Source organism: Adiantum capillus-veneris, chromosome 12 (genome assembly GCF_014529385.1).
Source record: "Adiantum capillus-veneris isolate H3 chromosome 12, ASM1452938v2, whole genome shotgun sequence".
Taxonomy (NCBI): domain Eukaryota; kingdom Viridiplantae; phylum Streptophyta; class Polypodiopsida; order Polypodiales; family Pteridaceae; genus Adiantum; species Adiantum capillus-veneris.
In genome coordinates this window covers 36,885,378-36,911,786 of record NC_140942.1, presented here as the reverse complement: position 1 = coordinate 36,911,786, position 26,409 = coordinate 36,885,378, and the positions used below count along the sequence as shown (strand labels likewise).

The 26,409-nt window shown below is 45.6% G+C and overlaps 1 protein-coding gene across 1 annotated transcript; it reads right to left on the bottom strand.

Annotated features, from left to right (window-relative positions):
* Positions 1-664: 664 nt before the first annotated feature.
* On the bottom strand, positions 665-26,409 carry LOC147445583 (uncharacterized). The gene is made up of 2 exons (XM_086525047.1): positions 25,929-26,409; positions 665-1,011 (listed from the first exon to the last, which is right to left on the bottom strand). Exons 1-2 carry the CDS (start codon positions 26,342-26,344, stop codon positions 906-908), a joined length of 522 nt encoding a protein of 173 aa, XP_086381173.1. The 5' UTR covers positions 26,345-26,409; the 3' UTR covers positions 665-905.

Sequence of the window (26,409 nt, the reverse complement as noted above, 5' to 3'; positions counted from 1 at the left end):
CTGATGCTCAGATGCTGCTGCAAGCACCCAATCAGGATAGTGATTGTTGGCTGTTGGCCAGCAAAGATACTCGCCCCCTCACACAATATGAATGAGCACCCACATTCTGTACTTGAAACACGGAGTAAAAATCAAGCACTCCAAACGACCGTCCGAGCTTTTTTGGTATAAAGGCAATCACAGATTCCAAACACACTTATGCCCCTGTCAGATGCAGGTGCCTCACAAGGCCATAAAAAGCTGTTTTGGACACCCTGCCTATCACATAGGGCAGACTCAGCTTTATAGTTTAACGTTTCCGATCTATGCTCTTCAAATGGGCATATCCCAGTTGGAAATATTTTCGCAGATGGAGCGCGAAGTCGACAACTCAATTCCAACCAGTGCTCTTTGTGCCGCTGCTTTTGTGCACGTCCACCATGTAGTGGGGATGGGAAAGGGGTCTGCGACGGGTGTTTTCGCCGAGCAGCAGACATACTCTTCAACAAGCCATCTTTTGCCACCTCATTTTCACACCCGTCCAGGCAGACATGAGTGACACGGGCCTTATAATAAACCTTAAAAACAAATACTCCAGAACAATCAAGATGTGCAAGGAATTTACTCTAGCTATGGATAGAAAAAATGCATTACTTTGTGAGATGATAAAACGAGATCAACAGCATGACGAAACGAATGAAGTTACAAAAATTTTGATACCATATAAAATCCATTTGCAGATCCTCCACAAGCTAGCCAGCACCAAGAAAATTGAACATAGTGCTTAGTTTGCAACTATATAGGACCGTCAGAAAAGGCGACAAAACCTTCTGGAAAAATTCTACTGGTTCTCGATCTTTGCCAGGTCCAAGGACAAGATTAAAAGTTTCCAAAGCTGGTCACACGTCAGGTAAGAAAACACTTGCTTAAGCCACTTCATCATACTCCCAGTTGTCATTGTCGTCATCATCAGCAGCAGGCGTAGTCTGGCTGGTTTTCCTCGGATCAGTCATTCCTCTTGGAAGGAACCGCCTACAATCAGCAAAGACTATCTTTAAACACAGGAAGAGCATTAGATTTATTCTATTAAAAGTGTGCGCGAGCTACAAGTATGATGAAAAATTAGGCTCTAACTTGGGCCCATTGTAGTTTTATTACAAACAGCCTTATTATGCCATACCAATCCCTTCTTAAGGTCAATATCTATATATATAAAGATCAAAGAAACCCAAACAGGCAATCAGAAAACTTTGAAACAGTGAAAACCGACAATAAACTAGTGAGAAAAAGGTATCATTCTTTGACTTAATGGCAGAAGTGGCATACACAAAAGATACAAGCAAAACGAATAAAAGCGCCTTACGCTATCATCAGTTATTTTACACTAAACCATAGTTACAGGATATTTCCATGATAAAGCTTCCATTCACCGTTCCAATTCCAACTTCCTGTTCTGAATTCCCATATTGTGCTTTAGATGTGAGTATTCATAACAAGGAATCGCAATTCAAGCCCGTTTTCCACGTTCCAATTTTCCATTCCTAGTAACTGTGTACTAAGCACTCATGTTTGAAATTTTAATACCATCATTGTAATATTTCAGGAATTTTGGGCTAAGACCCAAACAGCATCCGTGCCAAAGCCAGCCTAAAAACTAGCTTTTCCCATGAATAAAAATAGCACATACATGTGAATAGCACTTTATTCACTAAACTAAGATCATGACATAAAACTTATTTTTCAAATCACAAGCCAGCACAATCAAGACACAAAACTTGTCTCAATCATTTGAATGTTACTGACAGTTTGCTCATCTCAAACAACCTTTACATAAACAAATCAAAATAACAGGGAATGTTGGATAAAGCACACAAAGTACACTCAAATCAGTATCATGTGACATGAAACATTTCGTGCTTTCGTCCATTTCCGGGTTTCAAGGTTTTGAAACATTTCATTTTAGGGCAAAGCAAAACGGGTTTCGTAATACTGTGTGTGCGCGCGCGCACGCACACGTGCACACATCATATATGTGTGTGTGGGTGAGTGTGTGTATTTATGTATGTATGTGTACGTATGTATATGAACATAGTTGTCACATGCAACAGAATTGAAATGGTGAAGCATGTCCACGTGGCACATGAGCCATGTGCACGTGACAACCCATCCTGCTTAAGGTGAGGTACCGGTACCGAACTCCATGCACGCCATGAGATGGTCTCGGATGAAGTTCCTTCTAGATGATGTCCTCCACGGCAACATTTGAGAGAGAGGTTCTTCTAGATGATGTGGAGATGTCCAAAACACAAGGATGTTGATGATGCATCTACTCATAAACAATGGAGTGCCTAATGGAGTGCCTCTTGGATCAACGATGCCCTTGTTGGTTAAGAGCCAACAATAACCTTTGTTGCCTCACCAAACTGAAAAACCGGATGTGGATGCTCGAAGAGCGAATGGCTGGATATGAAAACGCCGATGTCCAGAAAGGTTATTGGCCAGCCTATGCTGCCCCTACATGGGAAGATTGGCGGGAGCAACGTCAAATGAGGGATGAAGATGGATATGTCCTTTGGAATGACCACGAACCATGAGAAGTCCTCTATATAATGTCTCACGAAACCACCAAATAACTCCTCAAAAGATAGAGTCTCCTCTTGAGGCTTCAACTAGATTGCCGTATGATGGAAGCTTCAGATGAATCCTGGTCTCTGCCATGCATGTGGCTGCAAATGTAGGCTCACGATGCATACGAACTCCCGCGGCGGTTGCCTTGGATTGGAACCCTTTCGCTCTGGATTGATGGCTACTGATTGCTAAGAAGATGCAGATGGTGTGGACTTGATGTGCTTCCAAAGATGTGTACAATGTCGATGCATTGCCTCTTCTGAATGATAAAAGCCTCCAAGCAGATCGGAGAGATGGTTGTGCAAACAATGCCAAGACTCCAAAGCTAATAGGATGATCTAGATGGCGACTTTATTTGTCGTCATACGCCGCTAACAAATCCTAATACTCGCAATCAACATCTTCATGTTTCCAATGCATGTCTTCAATGATGCGATCTATCATGTTGAAGAAGTTATGACTATAAATATCCATGCTAGGCTTTCTTTATGTCAAGGAGTATGACTATAAATATCCATGCTAGGCTTTCTTTATGTCGAGGTGGTCAAACGCCCACACCAAGGCAACTACCCTTTCGCAAGTGCACCACAACTAAAACCCATGGTAAACAATGTTTGCATTTCCTACACTCAAGGCGCACAATCCCACGCACAATGGCATGTCCTGCAGTTCCCTAAGTGGGAGAAGCATCCTTGGGCGAAATGCTACAACACACATTCAAACATGAGGGAAACAAATTCAAGGATTAGCAAATTAGTGCAAAATCTTCAAAGCTCTAATACCAATGTCAGGTGCAACGGAATTGAAATGGTGAAGCATGTCCACGTGGCACATAGAGTAATGTGCACATGGCAATCGTATAGTACCCACCAACATCTATAGTCATAAGAACACACATAGATATGGTCTGTCAAACTTCTATGATGCTACATGAAGATTGACAACATCTCTAATATCCATTTAAGTAATAAATTGCGTTTCTACACAAAATTTCTCTTTTTAGAAATGTAAGTCTTTTATTTTTGGACTTCTAAAATCAGAGATGACTCCAAAAATCTTCTTTGAGTCTTAAAACACATGAAGAAGTTCCATACATAGAAACAGGGGAACGGACTGGGGAGCGGAGGGACAGGGACGGGGATAAGGTAACAGGAGGGCACCATGTGCCAACGGAAAAGAATAGATACAGAGAGAGAGAGAGAGAGAGAGAGAGAGAGATCTGGGAAAGGCTCTCCATGCTGACAACAATCTGCTCATACAAATGACCAAGGGATGAAGGGGAGTGAGCATGAGAGAGAGAGAGAGAGATAGTCACAAAATGTGATGACGTGGCTGCCCATGTGTACACACACACCTTGCACAAGCCGGAAAAATTGCAGAGACGCTGAAATGTTGACGTGGCTGACTGTACCGCTGCCCAGTCCCAGAAATTGCGGAACGTTGGACACATGGTAGGCTGTACGGACTTCCGCAGATTGCGGCGCTTTTTGCGGGCTGATTCAGCGGCAGCTTTTGCTGCTTTTCCTACGCAAGGAGAGAGAGAGAGAGAGAGAGAGAGAGAGAGAGAACCTTTTTGCTTTTTCTACGCAAGAGAACTTGAGAGAGAGGGAAACTTCTTTTTTTGCTTTATTTTACAAGCAAGAGAGAGAAAGAGCCTCTGCTTTATTTTTCAAAAGCTTTTGGATTTTCAGCTTTTGGGACAGCTTTTGGGCTCTGCTTTTGGCATCCCTTGTACTTTTAATTACGTTTACGTGGGCAGGGCCTCATAACTGAGAGCATCTCGACGCATAGTCTGAGTGTGAGCACCTGCCCGCACTCTTGTACTTTGAACACAAATTAATTGTCACAAAGTGATGACGTGGCGGACAGCAAAAACCCTAAAATTCCTGCAAACCCTAATTTCTGCCAAAAACCCTGATTTCTGAAAATCGCAGAGGCGGAATATTTTTATAATATATATCTATCTATATATATATATATATATATATATATATGGAAATTTTCGGCGACGCAAATCTCAGCTTTTTTGTTATGATTTGGGAAAAAGAGAACTTGCTTTTTACTGGCTCTCATTGAGAGAGAGAATTTGCTTTTGCTTTCAGAAGCTCTCTGTGAGAGAGAGAAAAGAGCTTTTGCTTTCAAGCTTTTGGGGCTCTGCTTTTGAGCATCCCTTGTAACCTTTAAATTAGTGGTGAGGGCCTCACTTCTCAGAGCATCTGGACGCAGAGTCTGAGAGTGAAACCCTAACCGCTCTTTTGTACTTTGATGATTGATTAATATAAAAAGAAATACCGAAAGGGGCGCCAGTCTTTGGGGCCAATATCTCTAGGCACGGAACTCCGCCGGGCCAGTGCAAATCTATTGTGATCTGTGAATTGTTTTGAAGTGGTTATTTGGTGATGTCGCGGTTGATTCTTGACTTGGAGTGTCCAAGTCTGTTACAGTGGTATCAGAGCACGGCCGATTTCTCTTCTACGGGAAATCCGATCCCCGAATTTTTTTTCCGCGGCACCTATGGCTTCAGGCAATAATCAGTCGACTCCCTCTGCATTTGGAGATGCGGGCTGGGATCACAACGAAGATTCAGACAGAGAGTATGGCCCGCCTCGGCCTACTCAGGCGGAGCAAACAGAGATGAAGCGTCGTCAATTGATTGGCGATGCAACAAAGATGATGCTCAATTTTGCCAAGGACCCGAAGATGGCAAAATATATGAACCAGACCTCTTTGGAAGAGGTACAGACAGAGTGGCAGAGAACCACAACACCACTACCGAAACCCGCTCTCAAGAAATCTTCTGCCTCCAAGAAATATACGGAGAAGGAACTAGAGATCGTGGTTGATGCACGGATTGCTCAGCTTTTCGACGTGCAAAAGAAGGACAAAAAGCACGGCAAAAAGCAAAAGAAAGGCACTGACTTCCCGGGATATTTGGGTCGTCAGTCGACATTTGACAAGGCAAAGAAATTGAAGAAGCGCGTCAAGTTTGAAGACCTACCCAGTTCTTCTTCTTCTTCTTCTTCTTCTTCTTCTTCTTCTTCTTCTGACAGTTCTTCTAGCTCCTCGGATTCGAGCGAAGAAGACAGAAAAGGTAAAAAGCGAAGCAAGAAGCAACGCTTTGGAAAGGGCAAGAGAAAGGCAAAGAAGGCTAAATCTCGCCCAGAGACTGACAGTTCTACTGAGGACTCGTCTACAGACAGCTCAGATTCCGATGACGAAAAGTTTTATGCGAACAAGAAGAATTTTTACAAAGCCAACCAGTATGACTTTCTCGAAGATTAAAGCAAGAAAGTCCGAGAGTTTAAGGAAGGTGGCCACTCGATCAAGTTTGATACTTTTCAGGATACTCAGATGCTTCGAAGGCTTTGTCTTTTATACAGCAGTTTGACATCGCTTTCACGGGAGGACGCTATTCAGAGCACTCCAAGATTCGGAGAGCTGCCTCTTACTTTAAGGGGAATGCTCGTACTTGGTGGTCCACGCTTCTATTAAGCAAGATTGTGCCAGTTACATGGCTGAAATTCAAGAGGCTTTTTATTTCTTCTTGGTTGACTCAAGAGTTTGAGCGAGATATACGAGCTGCTTGGAACCATCTCCGGATGACCAAGAGCGATACAGTGAATTCTTATTGTGAAAGATTCTGGAGCTCTTTTCTACCCGCCTCTTCATTCAAGAAGATCTCGTTCAGAGAACAGATTGAGTGGTTTACCTTGGGTCTACCTACAGAGATCCGAAATCACTTTTTGGAACAGAAGTCAGCTTCTGTTTAGGAGTTGATGAGTCATGCAAAGCAGGGCTTTGCCATTCACTCTGGCAGTCTGACCTACCCCACAGATGAGGCCATGACACAACGAGCCAAACAGACTTCTGGGAATGAAAGTAGAATGAAAAAGAGCAACCCAGAGAAAAAAAAGGATGCAACATGGACATATGTCCGCGAAGTGCCCTAATAAGGCACAGAAAGAACAGAATGATAAAGACGACGACAGGTCTGAGAGTTCGAGAGCAGCTGAGGAATGTGGGAGAAAAGGCAGATAGAAAAGCAGAACTGGTACCACATGGCATGGGACCTGCACCGAATCTAATGAATGAAAGTACAAACTTTGCCGCTTTCGGGGCAAAGTGAAGGATCAAGAAGCTCTTTTGAAGGAGCCAAGGCCAACTTCTTTTCACTTGGAATTGGCGGCTCGATTTGGAACTACGCCCGACAGACTGACGCCACAAACGGAGGTAGTTCGACTGGCACCCGGATGGGATGTTGCCATTACACCGAGCATTGGCAAACTTCGTTTGCAATGACAGGGGTGTTCAGGGCACGCGAGTGACATTCTACTCGTGATCCCTTGGTACCACAAGAACTACGCCGTGGTTGACTATCGGGCCGAGAAAGCGACTTTGATAAATAAAGGGCTTAGAGATTGTACTTGATGAACTTCAGTTTCTTACTCATTCTTTTGCGAGAGAACTGAACGATGGATAAAGGTTGAATATGTTTTGACCTAATCAAAAGAACGCCAAGATTTTTCTCCACACTCATGCCGATTGCTTTTCGGAGGGCCTGAAGATCAAACCATTGATCTGATACCCGGAAGCACGCCACCGAATCGGCCACCTTACCGTGTGAGCCGAGTACAGAATGAAAAGATTATGAACCCAGTGAAAGACCTCTTGGAAAAGGGTCTTGTCCAGCCTAGTACTTCACCGTATTGCTCTCCAGTGTTGTTGGTTTTGAAGAAAGACGGATCTTGGAGAATGTGCATCCATTATAGCACTCTCAACGAAATCACCATCAAGAACAGATTTCCGATTCCTAGGATCGAAGATATACTCGACAGGTTACAAGGATCCTCGTGCTTTAGCAGGATTGACTTGAAGAGTGGATATCATCAGATCAGGATAGCGCCAGGAGATGTCTACAAGACAGCTTTTTGGACGACTTTTGGGTTAGTTGAGTTTCTGGTGATACCTTTTGGCTTAACCAATGCTCCTGCGACATTTAACCGGATGATGGACATGATTTTTCGAGAGTACAGGCTATTTGTTGACACTTTCTTTGACGACATCATTGTTTTCTCCAAGAATGAGGCAGAACACAGAGATCATCTGCTTCAAGTCTTTCAGGCATTACGAGATCACACGTTAGTGATTAATGAAAAAAGAAAAGTGAATTTTTCCTACCAGAGATACACTTTTTGGGACACATTGTGTGTCAGCAGTAGGAGTGCAAATAGACCCGGCCAAGATAGAGACTATCCGTGATTGGCCCGATTTGAGGAATGTCCATGAAGTTAGAAGCTTCTTGGGACTGTGTTCGTACTACAAGCGGTTCATACGAAAGTTTGCAGAGGTTGCTTCCCCTTTGCATACCTTGATACAGGAAGGAGTACCTTTTTCGTGGGGACCCACAGAGGTGACTGCCTTTCGCACATTGAAAGAGAAATTGACTACGGGACCTATTTTGACTTTGCAGGACTTGCAGAAGTCATTTGAAGTGTATTGTGATGCTTGTGGTCGTAGTCTGGGTGCGGTCTTGATGCAAGAAGGCCATGTCATAGCTTACGAGAGCCGTTTGTTCTCTAGGCCAGAGATGACAGCACATATCTATGAGAAAGAGCTTTTGGCGGTTATCCATGCTCTTACTCAGTGGCGGCATTACCTACTCGGAGCAGATTTTACTGTCTTTACAGACCATCAGAGTTTGCGCTACTTCTTGTCACAGAAGCAGCTTTCGGAAAAGCAGATGCGGTGGGTGAACATCTTGTCACAGTTCCACTTCGAGATTGTCCATGTGCAGGGACAGAAGCAGCTTTCGGAAAAGCAGATGCGGTGGTGAACATCTTGTCACAGTTCCACTTCGAGATTGTCCATGTGCAGGGACATTACCTACTCGGAGCAGATTTTACTGTCTTTACAGACCATCAGAGTTTGCGCTACTTCTTGTCACAGAAGCAGCTTTCGGAAAAGCAGATGCGGTGGTGAACATCTTGTCACAGTTCCACTTCGAGATTGTCCATGTGCAGGGACAGAAGAATGTGGTGGCAGATGCTTTGTCTCGGAAACCGTTGGTTATGGCTGTTTCCGCGATACATCATAGGAGCTTCGAGGATATGGTCGATCAATATGCCACAGATACAGATTTTGCATATATTTTCACACGGCTACGGGATGGGGAGACAGTAGCTGGATACTCCCTTCGGGAAGGCTACTTGATGAAAAAGACTATGTTGTGCGTTACACAGCCGTTGAGGGAAAAGGTTATGACTGAATGCCACTGTCCACCTTTTACGGGTCACCGCGGCATTGCTACCACCATGAAAGGGGTAGAGAGATACTTCTTTGGGCCGAGACTCAAAAAGGATGTGGAAGAGTTTGTGCGCAGTTTCTTGGTATGCCAGAAGGTCAAGTTTGACAGGCATAAGGCACATGGATTGTTACAGCCTTTACCCATACCCACCCACCCCTGGGAAAGTATTGAAATGGATTTCATTTTGATCTCCCGAGAACACAGAATGATTACGATGATTTTCCGATTACATGGCACGTCTGAGACGATTGTCTCCGACAGAGACCCCAGCTTTATGAGTTTGTTTTGGAAGGCAATTTGGGAGAACATTGGCAAGCAGTTGCAGTTCTCGTCATCGTTCCACTTGCAGACTGACGGCCAATTTGGGATTACCAATTCAGTGATTTTAGATTTATTGAAGTCTTGTATCTCGGATCAGAAGACTCAATGGGAAAAGAACCTATCTTTGGTGGAATTTGCCTACAGTAACACGATACACTCTTCGACGGGGAAGACGCCATGTGAGATTGTTGAAAGTGCTGCGAAGGTTCCATCCTTCTTGAGCACGAAAGATTAGATATTGGAAGCGGATGAATATTCGCGAGATTTGGATACGGCTTTTGCCAAGGTTCGCGAGACTTTGCAGAAGTCTCAAGAACGACAGAAAAAGGCAGCGGATCGCCATCGTCACGACTTGAAACTGAAGGAGGATGATTGGGTGCTCTTACTTTTGAGAAGGCACACCTAAGAAAGAAAAAGGGAAAGGAGAGGCTTTTTCCAAAGCTTAGTATGTGATACTACGGACCTTTCCAGATTACTGAAAAGATAAATGATGTCTCCTTCCGATTGAAACTGCCAGATACTTGGAGGATTCATAATGCATTGCATGTGAGTCTCTTGAACCCTGTTAAGGGTGATGTGCCTGATGATGGGGAGCCTGATGAGCAGCCCGAAGTGGAAGAAAACGAGGAGATCCTTGTTCCTGAACAGATTTTGGCACATAATGATATGAAGAAAGGTAAAGTCCGAAGGCGGTTCGCGGTTCTTGGTTTAGTTCAAGAACTTTCCTGCATTTGATGCGAAGTGGATGGAGGAGGAGGACCTAGCAGATACTCCTCGGATTGTGAAACTTTACTTCGATGTTTTGGTTTAGCATAGTCTACTCCAAACGGAACCCAGAAACTCAGCTTGGCCGAAGATCTGGTGCAGTGGGATGCACAAGAGGGGAGTCACTCCACTCCTTTGTCAATAGATGCCTTGATTTTGATACTAAAGTCACTGATGTCTCTTTGAGCTTCAGGGATACTAAGAGCTGACAGTATTCTGCTGGATGACTTTATGAAATGGAATTCCTGACTATGATACTGATTTGTTCTTGACTTCTTGTGAGTGCAGGAACTGATAGACGAAATGACTGCAGCATTTTGGTCTGATTGATCTCGAATAGACATGGTTGCAATAGGGGTTAGTCAATCGGACATCGATGAGGTCCCGATTGGACCTAGATGTGATTGCTAGCTACATTGCCGATAAATCATGGTCTAAGATCCGAATGAATGTTGAATGTCATGTGATGTCCTGTGATGTCGTGTGACTGTCGATTTTGTACATGTGCTAGATGTGTGTTCCTAGTACGTAGGTACTAACAGTCAGTGTCTGCTAAGACGGTTTATGGCTTTTGTCGGTTTTGCAGGCGTAATCGCGGTCGATTACAATGCTTTCAAGAGAGGGGTATGTCACAAAGTGATGACGTGGCGGACAACAAAAACCCTAATTTCTGCCAGAAACCCTAAAATTCCTGCAAACCCTAATTTCTGCAAAAAACCCTAATTTCCGGAAATCGCGGAGGCGGAATATTTTTATAAAATATATATATATATATATATATATATATATATATGGAAATTTTCGGCGACGCAAATCTCAACTTTTTGTTATGATTTGGGAAAAAGAGAACTTGCTTTTTACCGGCTCTCATTGAGAGAGAGAATTTGCTTTTGCTTTCAGAAGCTCTCTGTGAGAGAGAGAAAAGAGCTTTTGCTTTCAAGCTTTTGGGGCTCTGCTTTTGGGCATCCCCTGTAACCTTTAAATTAGTGGTGAGGGCCTCACTTCTCAGAGCATCTGGACGCAGAGTCTGAGAGTGAAACCCTAACCGCTCTTTTGTACTTTGATGATTGATTAATATAAAAAGAAATACCGAAAGGGGCGCCAGTCTTTGGGGCCAATATCTCTAGGCACGGAACTCCGTCGGGCCAGTGCAAATCTATTGTGATCTGTGAATTGTTTTGAAGTGGTTATTTGGTGCTGTCGCGGTTGATTCTTGACTTGTAGTGTCCAAGTCTGTTACATTAATACAAAAAGAAATACCGAAAGGGGCGCCAGTCTTTGGGGCCAATATCTCTATCGGTTGCCTTTGAAGTTTGTAGAAACTTTTAACTATAGACCATACTACCTCCAATAATCCCCATTCGTGAACTATGAACACATCGCGTCCAAAATATAAAACTCCAAGATGATAAACTGTTGGAACACATCCTATCCATGATCCGACCAACAACAATGAATTGGCACGCCCATCCATAGTGTTTTTGACGTCTGATTGGTTCCTTGCCAGATGCATGTGCATTGAACTCCGACCTACGGGTCCAAACACCAATAACTTGAACTCCAACACAAGGGTCCAAATTAATTATAGGGAGCATTAATTGCCCCTCTGCCACTCACAAGCCTCTCTCTGGCTGAAGCTAGTGGTGACACCTTCTCTTTGACTAGAAATCTGAGGTCGAGGCCACTGTGGCCACCGCCACATGTGCCATGCCGATCTCCTCTATCAAAACTTTATTACCGTAATCTCTGTCCAGCTTGCCTTTGTCCTTGTCTTCAAGTGAATTCTTGCTTTTGTCTTTGGCTCCAAACTCTCGAGCCAAACAAAGCGTCGATTCACATTCAAGACAACTGTGATCGTACCTCGTGGGTACGAAGGCAAGCTAGTAGCTAACTGAGTACTGGTACTGCCATCCTTGTCCAATTGACCTTTGTCGCTGTCCTCTAGCGAACTCCACCATTTGCTTTTGACTTCACAAACTCGAGCCAAACAATTTGTCGGGTTCCTTGAGAACTGTGCCGTTGCATAGGCCACTAAATGGATGGTTGACGATCCGTTATCCATAGCTTTTGGTTGGTGTCGGATCGTCGACATCTCTTGAGGTTGCCATGAGAACCACCTCTTGTCCCTTTGCCATTTGGATCTCTCATGCCATGCATGTGAACCCCCGCTGCCTTAAGCATTTCAAAATGCAATTGTCGACAATCCTTGCTGGCATCACCCAGACCCTCATAGGGCTGCCCAATCTACTACGCACCTCGAAGGATTGCAAGGGCACAATGAATGTCGTCAGTAGGGCATTTCACAACGTAGGTGGGAGCTCATAGTTGAGCATGTCTTAGGAACGCTCAGTCTGCAAGAGAAGTCCGCCTCTGCCTTGTAGATGAAGGCAATCACAAAGTTATGGGCCTTGCTTGTTGCACACCCGCTGTGATGACCTGTTGCACACCCGCTGTGATGAGCTTCTGCAGTCTGAGCCTGGCTCGGTGTCGCTGAAGCAACTTGTTGCTAGTACCCTCCAGTAGCAAAATTTCTTGTTATCCACAGCATGTCAAAACATAGTATCCAAGGCCAATAGCAATAGAGATTCAGAAAGATGGCGCCTTTTTTTTGTTTTGCCCGCTTGCTTGACTTCAGAACGCCAGTGACATTGGAAAACGTCAAAGACTTGAGCGTTTTTAAAATGCAGCTTCCCTTGGCGTTTGAAGATGCCTTGCTGACTTGCCTTCCACACTTTGCAAATAGGCCCAAAAAAAAAAAAAAAAACCTACACGTTGAGGCATTACTGTAAGCGTTTTTTAACTCCACGCTCCTTGTCCTATTTCTCGATGAACTTAGAGCTCCTCCCTTCAACGAGTCCTCTTCTTCGCGCCGGTTCTCCACCAAGACAAGGGCTTCTTCAATCACCGAGTTACACCAAGCTCTGATACCATGTCAAAGTCGACGATGTAGAAGCGTAGAGACCAAGGGGAGTGAGCACGAGAGAGAGAGAGAGAGAGAGAGAGAGAGAGAGAGAGAGAGAGAGAGTCTCTCCTGAACCAATCAACCTTGGCAATGAATAATTGAATGTGTATACAATGAGGCAAGTGGTTGCTTATATAGCAAGCCCAATAAATTGCCCTACCCAAGACTTTGACAAATAAGTAAAATAAAAACCTAACCTTGGCAATGAATAACTGAATGTGTATACAATGGAGGCAAGGGGTTGCTTATATAGCAAGCCCAGTAAATTGCCCTACCCAAGACTTTCATAAATAAGTAAAATAAAGACCTAAAAGCTAAACTAAATAATGGGATCACATTGGACATTTCACTTGAGATACCTAAAACTTTAACACAAGGGTGGTCCGACATAAAACTGACATGCGAACTAGATAGACCCGAGGTACACACAATTGCGACTACTAATGACACTGTCAACTACTGTTGTACATGCAACCACCGACACAGTGCACCTCCTACTAGCTAGATCTAGATCTGAATTTGGATCTCTGATGAGAATCCCTGCCACTGCATGATCACAAGACCTATGAGAGGCCCCCGAGCCTCGAGGAGATGATGTATCGTAGGAGGACGTCCATGCACTACACCTGCTCTTCACCAAAAACGCTTGCCCTCTAGCTGGGAAAGCAAAAGGGTTCGGTTGAGAGAGAAACGGCAAGAAGCCCTCCTCAGCATTCGTCTACAACCCTAGGGCTTTCCACTAGGGGCACCCTATTCCCAAGAGCACTATGCTCTACTGCCCCTAACAATGCCCCTGCCCACTCCTATATAGGCCCATAAGTTCAGGTCGGCCAGGCAGCCAACACCCACTATTGAGGAGATGTCACGGGGACGTGGCAACTGTTAACTATGTCACGAGGACGTGGCAACTGCTAACTTTAGTTGTTGGTTTCTTTCCAAGGGGTTTTGTTTTATTTTTGAGACCCTCTTCTTGAAGTAGCAAACGGTCGGACATTGCATGGCCAATGTGAACGGTAGTTTCACCCGTAGATGGGTAGTGGTCGCCACTGGAATTCATATGGTAAGAGGATGTCTAGGCTCAGAGCAAGATCATATAGGTCCCCCCGTCGCACTTAGTAAGTTGGTGGATACTAGGAACTGAACTCAATAAAGGCCTAAAGTCAAGGTGTGACTACCAACAGAAAAGTATCCGACAGTTCGGCCACATTGAATTTTTGGATGCAGTCCCAATGAGGATAGATGGTCAGAAGACCAGTGGGAGCCCAACGGAAGCATCTCCTAAAATTTAGGAAACTGCTATTTTGGGCCGAGAAATGTGTTCGCGTCACTACCTCTGGTATGACTAGGAGAACATTTTACAACTCTGCGCGAAGTCAATTGGGCGATCAGTTGGGATATTTTTTAGCGTCAAACCCGAAACGGGAAAATGCTTGAAGATGCGCCAAGTGTCACATTTTTGTGCATTTTCCAATGCAAGGAAGAGTTGGCGCTGATTTTTGATGCTGGGAGAGGCCTCATTCACTCTCTGTCACAGGTTAAGAGCTATGGAGTGCTTCCTTTCCCTCTTATGTACAGTGCGGTGCCAGGAGTGATGCCCTACACGCTACGCACTGCTCTCTCTCTCCCCTACGAGCAGTATGTTATGCCCCACTAGTGGGCTTTTCATTTGACCAATGTACAGTTATGTGGGTTCATGCACGATTGCCGAGGCAAGAGCCTCTTGCACAGGTACTGGATTAGCTAGCGGGTAATCCTCCGCAGGTACAGGTGAATTCGGAGAGGTTTCACGTCAGAAATCTCATCCGATTCAAAGGGCAAGTAGCCCTACAAGTGCGGGAGCTCGAGGTCTTGCTACAGATGCGACCGGCACGCGAAACGGAGCCCAAAACAGGGAATTACAGCCTGCTGTGTATTTTTGCAGGTTTAGGGTTTCGGCCCTAAACGGACCCTAATAATCCCCAAGAGGTTCGGGGACGCGAGGGGACCGCTGTATAGGTGAACCGGCCCATTTTCGGGGCAGAAAACAGAGAATTCAGCATGCTGCAGATTCTCGCCAGGTTTTGCAAAGTGTCCGTATGCGTCGGGAAAGTCACCTATTGCATGGGGATATTGACTGTGAAGCGTCCTAATACAGTTATGCTGCCAAAATCGGGCCAAAACAGGTGTTTCTTAGCCTAGATTGTGTGGGGCAGCTTGTAGGAGATCACAGGTTTTATTCTCTCTGTTAAAGAATAAAGAAATACCAAAAGGGGCGCCAATTTTGGGGCCTACAGGTTGTCGGCGTCTGCTCGCAACATTCTAGCTCCCGAGCCGTGTGTGTACTTGGGTGTTAATCCCCGTTACAGGTTACCTTTGCAACGTGCTCTGTGTGTGTGTCTGAAGTAAAGAATTTCGGGTAAAAGCCAACGCCTACCGCCCTACGGGCCGGTTTCATGGTTCCATCGCTGGGATATCAATCACTTTTTCCTTAAAGAGTGAGCTTGGATTGTTTTGGGTAAAGACACAGAGTGCAGGAACGCGGGATTACACTATGGCCGACAAGGGGAAGGGCATTATGGAAGAGGGTTCCTCTTCAAAGGACAGGCATGAGATCCCTATGGTTTTCGAGATTGGCGAGAGCTCACGGCTGTACCTCCTGTCAACGTGAATGTCCCTCCAGTAGTACAGGGCTTTATGACTAGGCAACTTGAGGATGATGCATTCAAGACTCAGTTAGTTGCCGCGGTGAATGTCTTTTCGCAACTGGTGCAAAATCCAAGGTTTATGGAGTTCTTGCAAGCGCCACCGGTGCAACAGCAAAATAGGCAACCTACGCCGCATACGGAGCTTGTTGATGCTCAAGCCCAGGTACTTCATGCGGCTCAGGAGGATAGGGAACACTCGCATGTTGCAGAGTCAAGGGCTCCAAAACAGGTTCCTCCTGTGCTTGAACAGGTGGCTAGAACGCCTATTCCACAGGTTATGCCAGTTCAGCCCGCCACCTTTCAGAGCCAACATGCTGTCTTGAATGGACAGGGAACTGGATACCAAGCTATGCACTCAGTTTCTCCACCACCCACGGTACATCCTGGGTATTTCGGGGGTGGATCAGTGTTTCAAAGTATGGCTGGTTATGCGCCTGGAAGTCAGCCGTACATGCCAGGAACAATGTTCGGGGGTATGCAAGGCATCATGCCAAACCCCATGTATGGTAGTATCGGCATGCAGCAAGGTTTCCACTGCAACCAGGACCAGTTTGGGTGCCACAGGGTCATTTTGGCATGGCTGGTTTTTCTGGACAGCAGCCAGATATCGCACCTCTGACGCAAAATGTGAATGGCCAAGATGTGCCGATCATGCCTACTACAGTGCCCATGTTGCAAACCATCCCTTATGACAACTTGGGGGCACTAGAGAAGCCGAAGGCTTACAAAGAAGGTGGTGCAGCTGTAAAGTTGAATACTTTTAGTGGCTTTGAAGATAAAGCAAAGGCTCTTACCTTCCTCCAACAGTTTGATACAGCTTATGCGGGAGGGAATTTTACAGAGGTCTCGAAGGTCAGGAAAGCTGCCACTTTCTTAAAGGACAATGCGCTTACATGGTGGACGACATTGTTAATGCAAGGACAAGCACCCGCCACTTGGGTTTACTTCAAGCAAATGTTTGCATATGCTTGGCTGTCAAATGAATTTGAAGCCGACGTCATGACAGATTGGCACCAGCTTACTTCAGCTTCATGCAAGAGCTTGCTGGAGTACAATAGTAGGTTTTGTAAAGCGTTACTCTCAGTGACCTCCTACAGATTTGTGCCATTGACAGAGCAGATAGAGAAGTACTGTTGCGGGTTGCCTAAAGGGCTTCGCGATTACTGTACAAAGAACAGAGTGGCTACCCTCACTCAGCTTATGGAAGTTGCGAACACTGGTCTTGCCTTGTTAAAAGGAGAGGACAGTGGATTTCCAAGCAGTACAAAGGAGGGTAGCAAAAGAAAAATTCAGGGAAGAAGCCCTTTGTGAAAACGGCTCCTGATGTGTCACAGGGGTCAGAAAAGGCCACCAAAGATAAGGATTCAGCCGGGACTTCTGGAGCGCAGGCTATGAAACAAAAAAGGAAGCCTTTTGTGCGCAAGTCGCTGGAGGAAAAGAAGGTCCTAATGGCTGAGAACAAATGCTTTATATGCGAGCAGCCTGGTCACTTTTCTATCAATTGTCCACAAAGGAAAAGGCCAGCTGACTCAGAGGATAAAGAAGACCCGAAAGGCAAGAAGCCTAAACCCACGGCAAGTTTAGTGCCAAACATGGTGGGTGACAGGCCCAGCACAGATGCCAGTGAGTTATGCAGGGCACGGGGTAAAGTTAGGGATCAGACAGCACTCATCTTCTTTGATCCAGGTGCCGAAGCCAACTTTATCTCACCAGAGTTAGCTATGAAGCTGGGCATCAGAGCTGAAGAGATGGGGTACACAGCAGAGGCAGGGTTGGTATGTCCTGGCCACTCAGAGTGTGTTACTCCTATCATTGGAAAACTGCGTTTGCATATTTAATCGTATGTGGACACAGGAGAGTTCTACATCATGCCGCTGGAAGGTTGTGACACCTTGTTGGGGATCTCGTGGATGTTCCGAGTGCATGGAGTCTTGGATGCCTACAACAAAAAGATCACTGTACAGCATAGGGGCAAAACTCACATCTTGGATGTAAAGCTTAAAGGAGAGTCAGTCCCTATTGTATCTGCTTCTGCTATCACTTCTATAATAAAGAATCATCTTTCTGTGTACTTGTTTTTTGCACGTGATGTCTCAGATAGTGGTCAGTCAAATTTATATGTGTTAGATAAAGAAAGGTCAACATTTTTGCAAAAGTTTAGTGACTGTTTTTCTGATTCATTACCGTCACAATTGCCGCCAGAAAGACCTGAGGACCATCGGATAGATTTGGAGCCAGGGTGTAGCCCACCAAACAGACCTCCCTACAGGGTTAGTGCGGCGCAGCAGAAAGAGATTATGGGCCAGGTTGAGGAGTTATTAGAGAAGGGGCTGATTCAGCCTAGTTCTTCACCCTTTTGCTCCCCAGTACTCCTAGTGCAGAAGAAGGATGGCTCATGACGCATGTGTATTGATTACCGTGCGTTGAATAAGAATACCATCAAGAATAGGTTTCCTATTCCTAGAATTGATGATATTCTCGATCGTTTAGAGGGTGCTGCAATTTTCAGCAGGATAGACCTTAAGAGTGGGTACCATCAGATTCGTATAAGACCAGAGGATGTACACAAGACTGCGTTTAGAACGACATTTGGTCTTTTTGAGTTTCTAGTGATGCCGTTTGGGCTAACAAATGCTCCTGCCACGTTCAACAGTGAAACTGGCCCGTAGGGCGGTAGGCGTTGGCTTTCACCCAAAATTCTTTACTTTAGACACACACACAGAGCACTTTGCAAAGAGAACCTACGACGGGAATTAACACTTGAATACACACAGCTTGGAAGCTAGAATGCTCCGAGCAGACACAGACAACCTGTAGGCCCCAAAATTGGCGTCCCTTTCGATATTTCTTTATTCTTTAGGAGGGTAAATTACAAGGTAAGATCCTGGGAATCCTTCACGTGTATCCACCTAGATACCATTTGATTTGGCCAAATTTCGGCAGTATAACAGCCCCAAAACTTGCGCGAAACCAATTCCCCTGCTAGAACTCGCTTGCACTGGCGTAAACCCTCTGATTCCTGCTCAAAAACAGTAAATTCAGCACGCTGTATTTACTGGTTTTTGCCCTGTTTTCAGCCCCAAACAGTCCCCTTATTGTCCTCTGCCAGTGGGGCACGATTCCCAAGTGTCCTGGCGTTCGTATGGCTGAAAAACAGTCAAATTACAGCGCATACACAGCGTTGATTTTGCACCTATATGGTGAGGTTATGACCCTCACCAGTGCCTGCTTTGGAGTAGCAGTTAGCTACCCTTGTTCCTGCTCAAGGAGGCTCTTGCCTCAGCACGAAAGCATGAACCCACACAGCTGTACATCAATCAAATGAGGAGCCCTCTTGTGGGGCATCACATAACTGCACGTAGGGGGGAGAGAGAGCAGTGTGTAGCGTGCAGGGCATCACTCCTAGCACCACACTGTACATGAGAGGGAAAGGAAGCACTCCATAGCTCTTAACCTGTGATAGATTGCATAATGAGGCCTTCCCAGCTTAAAAATTCAGTGCCCATTTTTCTCGAAGAGGCAAGTGCATGAAAATGTGACACTTGGCGCATTTACAAGCATTTTCCCATTTCGGGTTCGCAGCTTAAAAATATCCCAACCGACGCTTCAGTTGACTTCGCGGCAGAGTTATAAAGTGTTCCCCTAGTCATACCGGAGGTAATGACGCGAACACATTTCACGGCCCAAAATAGCAGTTCCCTAAATTTTAGGAGATGCTTCCGTTGGGCTCCCAGTGGTCTTCTGACCATCTATCCTCATTGGGACCGCATCCAAAAGTGCGATGTGGCCCAACTGTCGGATACTTTTTGTTGGCAGCCCCACCTTGACTTTACGCCTTAATTGAGTTCACTTCCTAGTATCCACCAACTTACTAAGTGCGACGGGGGGACCTATATGATCTTGCTCTGAGCCTAGACATCCTCTTACCATACGAATTCCAATGCCGACCACTTCTCGTCTGCGGGTGAATCTACCGTTCACATTGGCCATACAATGTCCGACCGTTTGCTACTTCAAAAAGAGGGTCTCAAAACAAATAAAATAAACCCCATTGGAAAGAAACCAACAACCAAGGTAAGCAGTAGCCACATCCTTGTGACATGGTTAATAACTGCCACGTCCTCGTGACAAACAGAATGATGGACCAGATTTTCCGCTCGCATCAACAATTTGTTGGAACGTTCTTCGATGACATGATAGTGTATTCGAAGAATGAAGAGGAGCATAGGCGTCACTTGACCATTGTGTTCGAAGAGCTGCGCAGTCACAGGTTACTTGTCAATCCTAAGAAAAGTGAATTCTTCCTCGAAGAGATCCACTTTCTGGGCCACATAGTCTCAAAGGATGGTGTTAGAATGGATCCCGCAAAGGTCAAAGCTATCAAGACATGGCTAGACTTGAAGACTGTGCACGATGTCATAAGCTTCTTGGGATTGTGTTCCTACTACAGAAGGTTTATCAAAGATTTTGCAAAGATAGCATCGCCTCTTCACGCTTTGCAAAAGAAAGAGGTCACTTTCAGATGGACCCAAAAAGAGATTTCAGCTTTTAGTCTCTTAAAGGAAAAGTTGACTTCAGATCCAATTATTGTTTTGCCAGATCTCAGGAAGTCATTTGTGGTCCAGTGTGACGCGTGTGGCAGTAGCATCGGAGCAGTGCTAATGCAAGATGGACGCATAGTAGCTTATGAAAGCCGAATTTTGCAAGGGCCAGGGAGGACTATGCAAGTCTATGAGAAAGAGCTCTTGGCCGTGATTCATGCGCTTTCTAGCTGGAAGCACTACCTCTTAGGTGCTGATGTTGTTGTCCAAACAGATCATCAGACCTTGCGATACTTCTTGACACAGTCAAAGTTATCCGAAAAGCATATGCGATGGGCAAACATTCTTTTCATGTTCCACTTCCAGATTATGCATGTGGAAGGCAAGAAGAATGTTGTGGCTGATGCATTATCAAGAAAGCCACAAATTTCAGCTGTGTCAATTCCTTATCATCATGAGCTAGATGACATGAAGGAACAATATAATGCTGATGAAGATTTTGCAAGGATCTTTGAACAATTACAAGAGGGGCAACATCACGAGCACTACCTCCTCAGAGATGGTTTTATGATGATGCATGGCAGACTTTGTGTCACTGGGCCACTGCAACATAAGGTCATGGAAGAGAGTCATGTCCCACCGTATGCAGGGCATCGTGGCATTGATGCAACAGTTAAAGCGGCAGACATTCTTCTATTGGCCTACCTTGAGGAGAGATGTGGATGCCTTTGTGCGAGCATGCATAGTTTGCCAAAAGGTCAAGTTTGACAGGCAAAAGGCACCAGGGTTGTTACAACCATTGCCGATTCTGGATAAGCCATGGGAAAGCATTGCTATGGACTTTATCTTTGATCTTCCAAGAACGCCAACAGGGAATGATGGTATATGGACCATTATCTGCAGGTTCAGCAAGCAGACCCATTTTATCCCTGTCAGGAAGAAGATAAAATCTGATCAGATGGCATGCTTGTTCATGTACAATGTGTTTAAGTACGATGGTATGCCACAATCGATTATCAGTGATCGTGATCCTCGCATGACCAGTTTGTTCTGGAGAGGATTGTTTGAGAACATGGGCACTACACTCAAGTTCTCGTCTTCGTTTCATCCACAAACTGATGGACAGTCAGAAGAGGCTAATTCTACTGTCTTAGAACTGCTGAAATGTTATGTGTCAGATAATAAGGGCAAGTGGGAACAGTATTTGTCTATGCTTGAATATGCGTACAATAATACGATGCATTCGTCTACTGGCAAAGCACCTTTTGAAATTGTTGAAGGCGGCAAAAAGGTTCCTCCCATTTTGCATACAAAGGACAAGATCTTTGAGGCAGATCGATATGTTGAGAACATGGATGACATGTATAAAAAGATTAAAGTTGCCTTGGAGAAGACTAAGGCAAAGCAGAAAAAGGCTGTTGATCGTCACCGTCGTGAATTGCTGTTATCACCTAGTGATTGGGTTTTGTTCAGGTTCGAAAAGGCAAGGTTAAAGAAGATGAAGGGCAAGGAACGGCTCTTTCCTAAGCTCAGCATGCGTTACTATGGGCCTTTTCAAGTGCTTGACAAGATCAGCGATGTGGCTTACAGGCTGAAATTGCCTGATGCGTGGAAGATTCATAATGCGTTTCACGTGAGTCTTCTAAGACCCTTCGTGGGTGATGTGCCAGAAGATATGCCAGATGAGGATCAGCCAGAAGTTGAGGAACTTGATGAGATCCTGGTACCTGAGCAAGTTTTGGCACATAAGGACAGAAAAGTTAAAGGACAAGTTGCAAGACACTATTTGGTGAAGTTCAAGAACTATCCGCCTATGGATGCAAAGTGGATGGAAGAGCATGAACTGTCAGAGTCACCAAATGTATTGCAGCTTTACCTTGAAGCCTTTGGGTTACAGCCTACTTATGCCCCAACCCAACGTGTGCAAAGGAGGGGTAATGATAGAGCTAGTACACCACATGTACATATGAATTCAATGTAATAGATGGAAATAACAAAAGTATGAAAGCCTCATTAAGTCATTTGTATCTATATGTTATGACCTTTCTTGCGGATACATGCGATGATAAAAGAGTGTTAATAGCACAAGCTCATCAGTGGCGTGTATTTATGGTATGCAATCGAGGACGTTTGCGATTTGAAGAGAAGGGTATGTCACGGGGACGTGGCAACTGTTAACTATGTCACGAGGACGTGGCAACTGCTAACTTTAGTTGTTGGTTTCTTTCCAAGGGGTTTTGTTTTATTTTTGAGACTCTCTTCTTGAAGTAGCAAACGGACGGACATTGCATGGCCAATGTGAACGGTAGTTTCACCCGCAGATGGGTAGTGGTCGCCACTGGAATTCGTATGGTAAGAGGATGTCTAGGCTCAGAGGATGTCTAGGCCACTGGAATTCAATGGTAAGAGGATGTCTAGGCTCATATAGGTCCCCCCGTCGCACTTAGTAAGTTGGTGGATACTAGGAACTGAACTCAATAAAGGCCTAAAGTCAAGGTGTGACTACCAACAGAAAAGTATCCAACAGTTGGGCCACATTGCATTTTTGGATGCAGTCCCAATGAGGATAGATGGTCAGAAGACCAATGGGAGCCCAACGGAAGCATCTCCTAAAATTTAGGGAACTGCTATTTTGGGCCGAGAAATGCGTTCGCGTCATTACCTCCGGTATGACTAGGAGAACATTTTACAACTCTGTCGCGAAGTCAACTGGGCGATCAGTTGGGATATTTTTAAGTGGCAAACCCGAAACGGGAAAATGCTTGAAAATGCGCCGAGTGTCAAATTTTTGTGCACTTTCCAATGCAAGGAAGAGTTGGCGCTGACTTTTTATGCTGGGAGAGGCCTCATTCACTCTCTGTCACAAGTTAAGAGCTATGGAGTGCTTCCTTTCTCTCTTATGTACAGTACGGTGCCAGGAGTGATGCCCTACACGCTACGCATTGCTCTCTCTCTCCCCTATGAGCAGTATGTTATGCCCCACTAGTGGGCTTTTCATTTGACCAATGTACAGTTATGTGGGTTCATGCACGATTGCCGAGGCAAGAGCCTCTTGCACAGGTACTGGATTAGCTAGCGGCTAATCCTCCGCAGATACAGGTGAATTCGGAGAGGTTTCACGTCAGAAATCTCGTCCGATTCAAAGAGCAAGTAGCCCTACAAGTGCGGGAGCTCAAGGTCTTGCTACAGATGCGACCCGCACGCGAAACGGAGCCCAAAACAGGGAATTACAGCCTGCTGTGTATTTTTGCAGGTTTAGGGTTTCGGCCCTAAACGGACCCTAATAACCCCCAAGAGGTTTGGGGACGCGAGGGGACCGCTGTATAGGTGAACCGGCCCATTTTCGGGGCAGAAAACAGAGAATTCAGCATGCTGCAGATTCTCGCCAGGTTTTGCAAAGTGTCCGTATGCGTCAGGAAAGTCACCTATTGCATGGGGATATTGACTGTGAAGCGTCCTAATACAGTTATGCTGCCAAAATCGGGCCAGAACAGGTGTTTCTTAGCCTAGATTCTGCGGGGCAGCTTGTAGGAGATCACAGGTTTTATTCCCTCTGTTAAAGAATAAAGAAATACCGAAAGGGGCGCCAATTTTGGGGCCTACAGGTTGTCGGCGTCTGCTCGCAGCATTCTAGCTCCCGAGCCGTGTGTGTACTTGGGTGTTAATCCCCGTTACAGGTTACCTTTGCAACGTGCTCTGTGTGTGCGTCTGAAGTAAAGAATTTCGGGTGAAAGCCAACGCCTACTACCCTACAGGCCGGTTTCAGGAGAAATGAGGGAAATATAGGTAGAGACGCAATGGGTTGCAAGTAAAAATACCGGCAAGGCTGGAGAAAATACTCCAAGCCTACAAGAGACTAATGGCCATGAAACACAGCCAAAACCCAAGCTAAACACAACCCGGCATGAGAAACCTACCTCACACTAGCCGGGCACAACCACAAAACAACCCTAACTCCCTAACACCTCTCCCTAGAAGAAACTGGGACCGTCTATATGAATCCAGAGAGATACCTGAACTCTAGCACCCCCCTCTCAGCTCCTCGAAAGGAAGTCGGACCAAGAAATTGGAGTGAGCAATCTGCAACTGTAAAGAGAGGGTTTCGTGGACAAGGATATCTGCAACAAATTGCCAAAGGTGGTAGCAAAAGATGCAATGAAGACAAGAACTGGCTCATGATTTGATGGACACCTCGACTCCGATCTGTACACCTACAATGCCAAACACTTGAACAAGGCACACCTATGTAGTATGGAGAAGAGAGATCACTGAGGTAGATAGAGAGATAGCATCCAAGAATGAGAGAGAGAGAGAGAGAGAGAGAGATCTGGGAAAGGCTCTCCATGCTGCTCATACAAGTGACCAAGGGTGGTCCGACATAGATCTGACATACCAACTAGATAGACCCGAGGTGCACACAATTGCGACTGCTACTGACGTTGCCGACTGTTTTTGCACACGAGACCATTGACTCAACCATCACAATGGCCAGCACCCCAAGAAGCTCTGAGAACAAAGCCATCTGCAACTCTTCCTGGCTGGAAGGCAAATCTAAATGGAGGGAGAGAGACGGGCCTCAAGGCAACCATCAAAGTATGGCTGCCCTCTAGGGAATCACGGATCTCTCGCCTCCAAGCCCTCCTCATGCAACCCTGAAGAAAAACGCTAGGGGTGCAAGGAAAAACGTTGGGCTTCCTATTGGGAAAAACGCTAGGGCTGCCAGCTGCCGAGCTCCATCTGCTGCCCACTGAGGGCGCCCCCCCTCTAGGGGGGGGTCTGCTATATACCCCCCCACCCCCCTTCCCCACCCCCAATGTCCATATATAGGGATAACCATCAGCTGCCCGACCCAGCCCTCAGTCCCCCACAACCTAGAAATAGGAGAAATAATGTGGGGAAGATGGGGAAGGGCATATGATGCCCAAGGGACACCAAGGAAAAGATAGGGGAGGTTGGGATAAAATATCCCAAGCCTCCATGAGCTAATGTGGCCATGGAAAGTTCAGCCATAAATCATCCCAAGTACACCATGCTTGATCTAACTTCTAAGCTAAGTTAGGTTTCAATGCCAAATATGAAATTTTTGGCATAATTTAGAGTATTAAGTTCAGCTTTGTTACAGTTCAATGTTTATAATATACTCATTAACATCGTGACTTCTTGTTTCAAAATGTCACCCTTGATCTCTTTTACACTTTCACTTCACTTCCCTCCCTCCTCTACCCTGCTACCTCCTCCACTCACACAATGTACACAAATGAAACTTGTTTCGCTGTTCTATTGCCCTGATAGAAATGTTCAAACCCTCAAAACCCCCAAATGGTCAAAAACAAGAAACGTTTCATGTCCACACTGAAAGGGAGATGGACCAGGCACCAACGATATACACACGCTCACACACACAACAAAAGCATACACATTGTCATGTAGAACTTCTAATTCTTAATAACCGGGTATCATCACTAGAACCTCATGCCAAATCTCAAAGTTTCCTTTGTGAGTAGTTGCAGGAATAGTAGCTATACTTCCTGCAAAGTAAGGCGTTCTTATGCATGCAAATGCATCCTGATGAAGAGTACTAGCAAAAGCGCAGCTCTAAAATGCCATGCTCTCTCTCTCTCTCTCTCTCTCTCTCTCTCTCTCTCTCTCTCTCTCTCTCTCTCTCTCTCTCTCTCTCTCTCTCTGCGCCATTGTATGCACAAATAAGTGCATGCATGCACCAGACAGGGAAACAGGAAGCTTACGACTTGGATCGTCTACGCTGGGCTGCTTGGAGCTTCCGCTTTGCAATATCCTGTGGGGTTTCAAAGAAACGGCGGCGGCGGCACTCTGCGATTATACCTGCCTGCATGACGGCACGTCGAAAGCGCCTCACTACAGAATCTGCAGGCTCATTCTCGCCCACAAATATTTGGGTATTGTAGGGACCTTTGAACCACATCATGTTTGCGAATTGAAGAGATGGGTCGTGAGGGGAGGTCGAGGGCGTCGTCGAAAGAGACGTGTTAGGGATGGAGCTCGGAAAGTGGACCTGCCTTGGGATGGGCGCTGGTGTTGATGAAGACGAAAACGAAGGGGAGGAGGACGAAGAAGAAGATAAAGGTGGGGCCGAAGATGCACACGCCATTGCAGACGCAGCCATCGCCATAGCTGCAGCCATTATGCCTCAGTGCAGTCGTGTGCAAGGCCAATGTGGATAGAAGGGTAACCGCGGCCTTGACACTA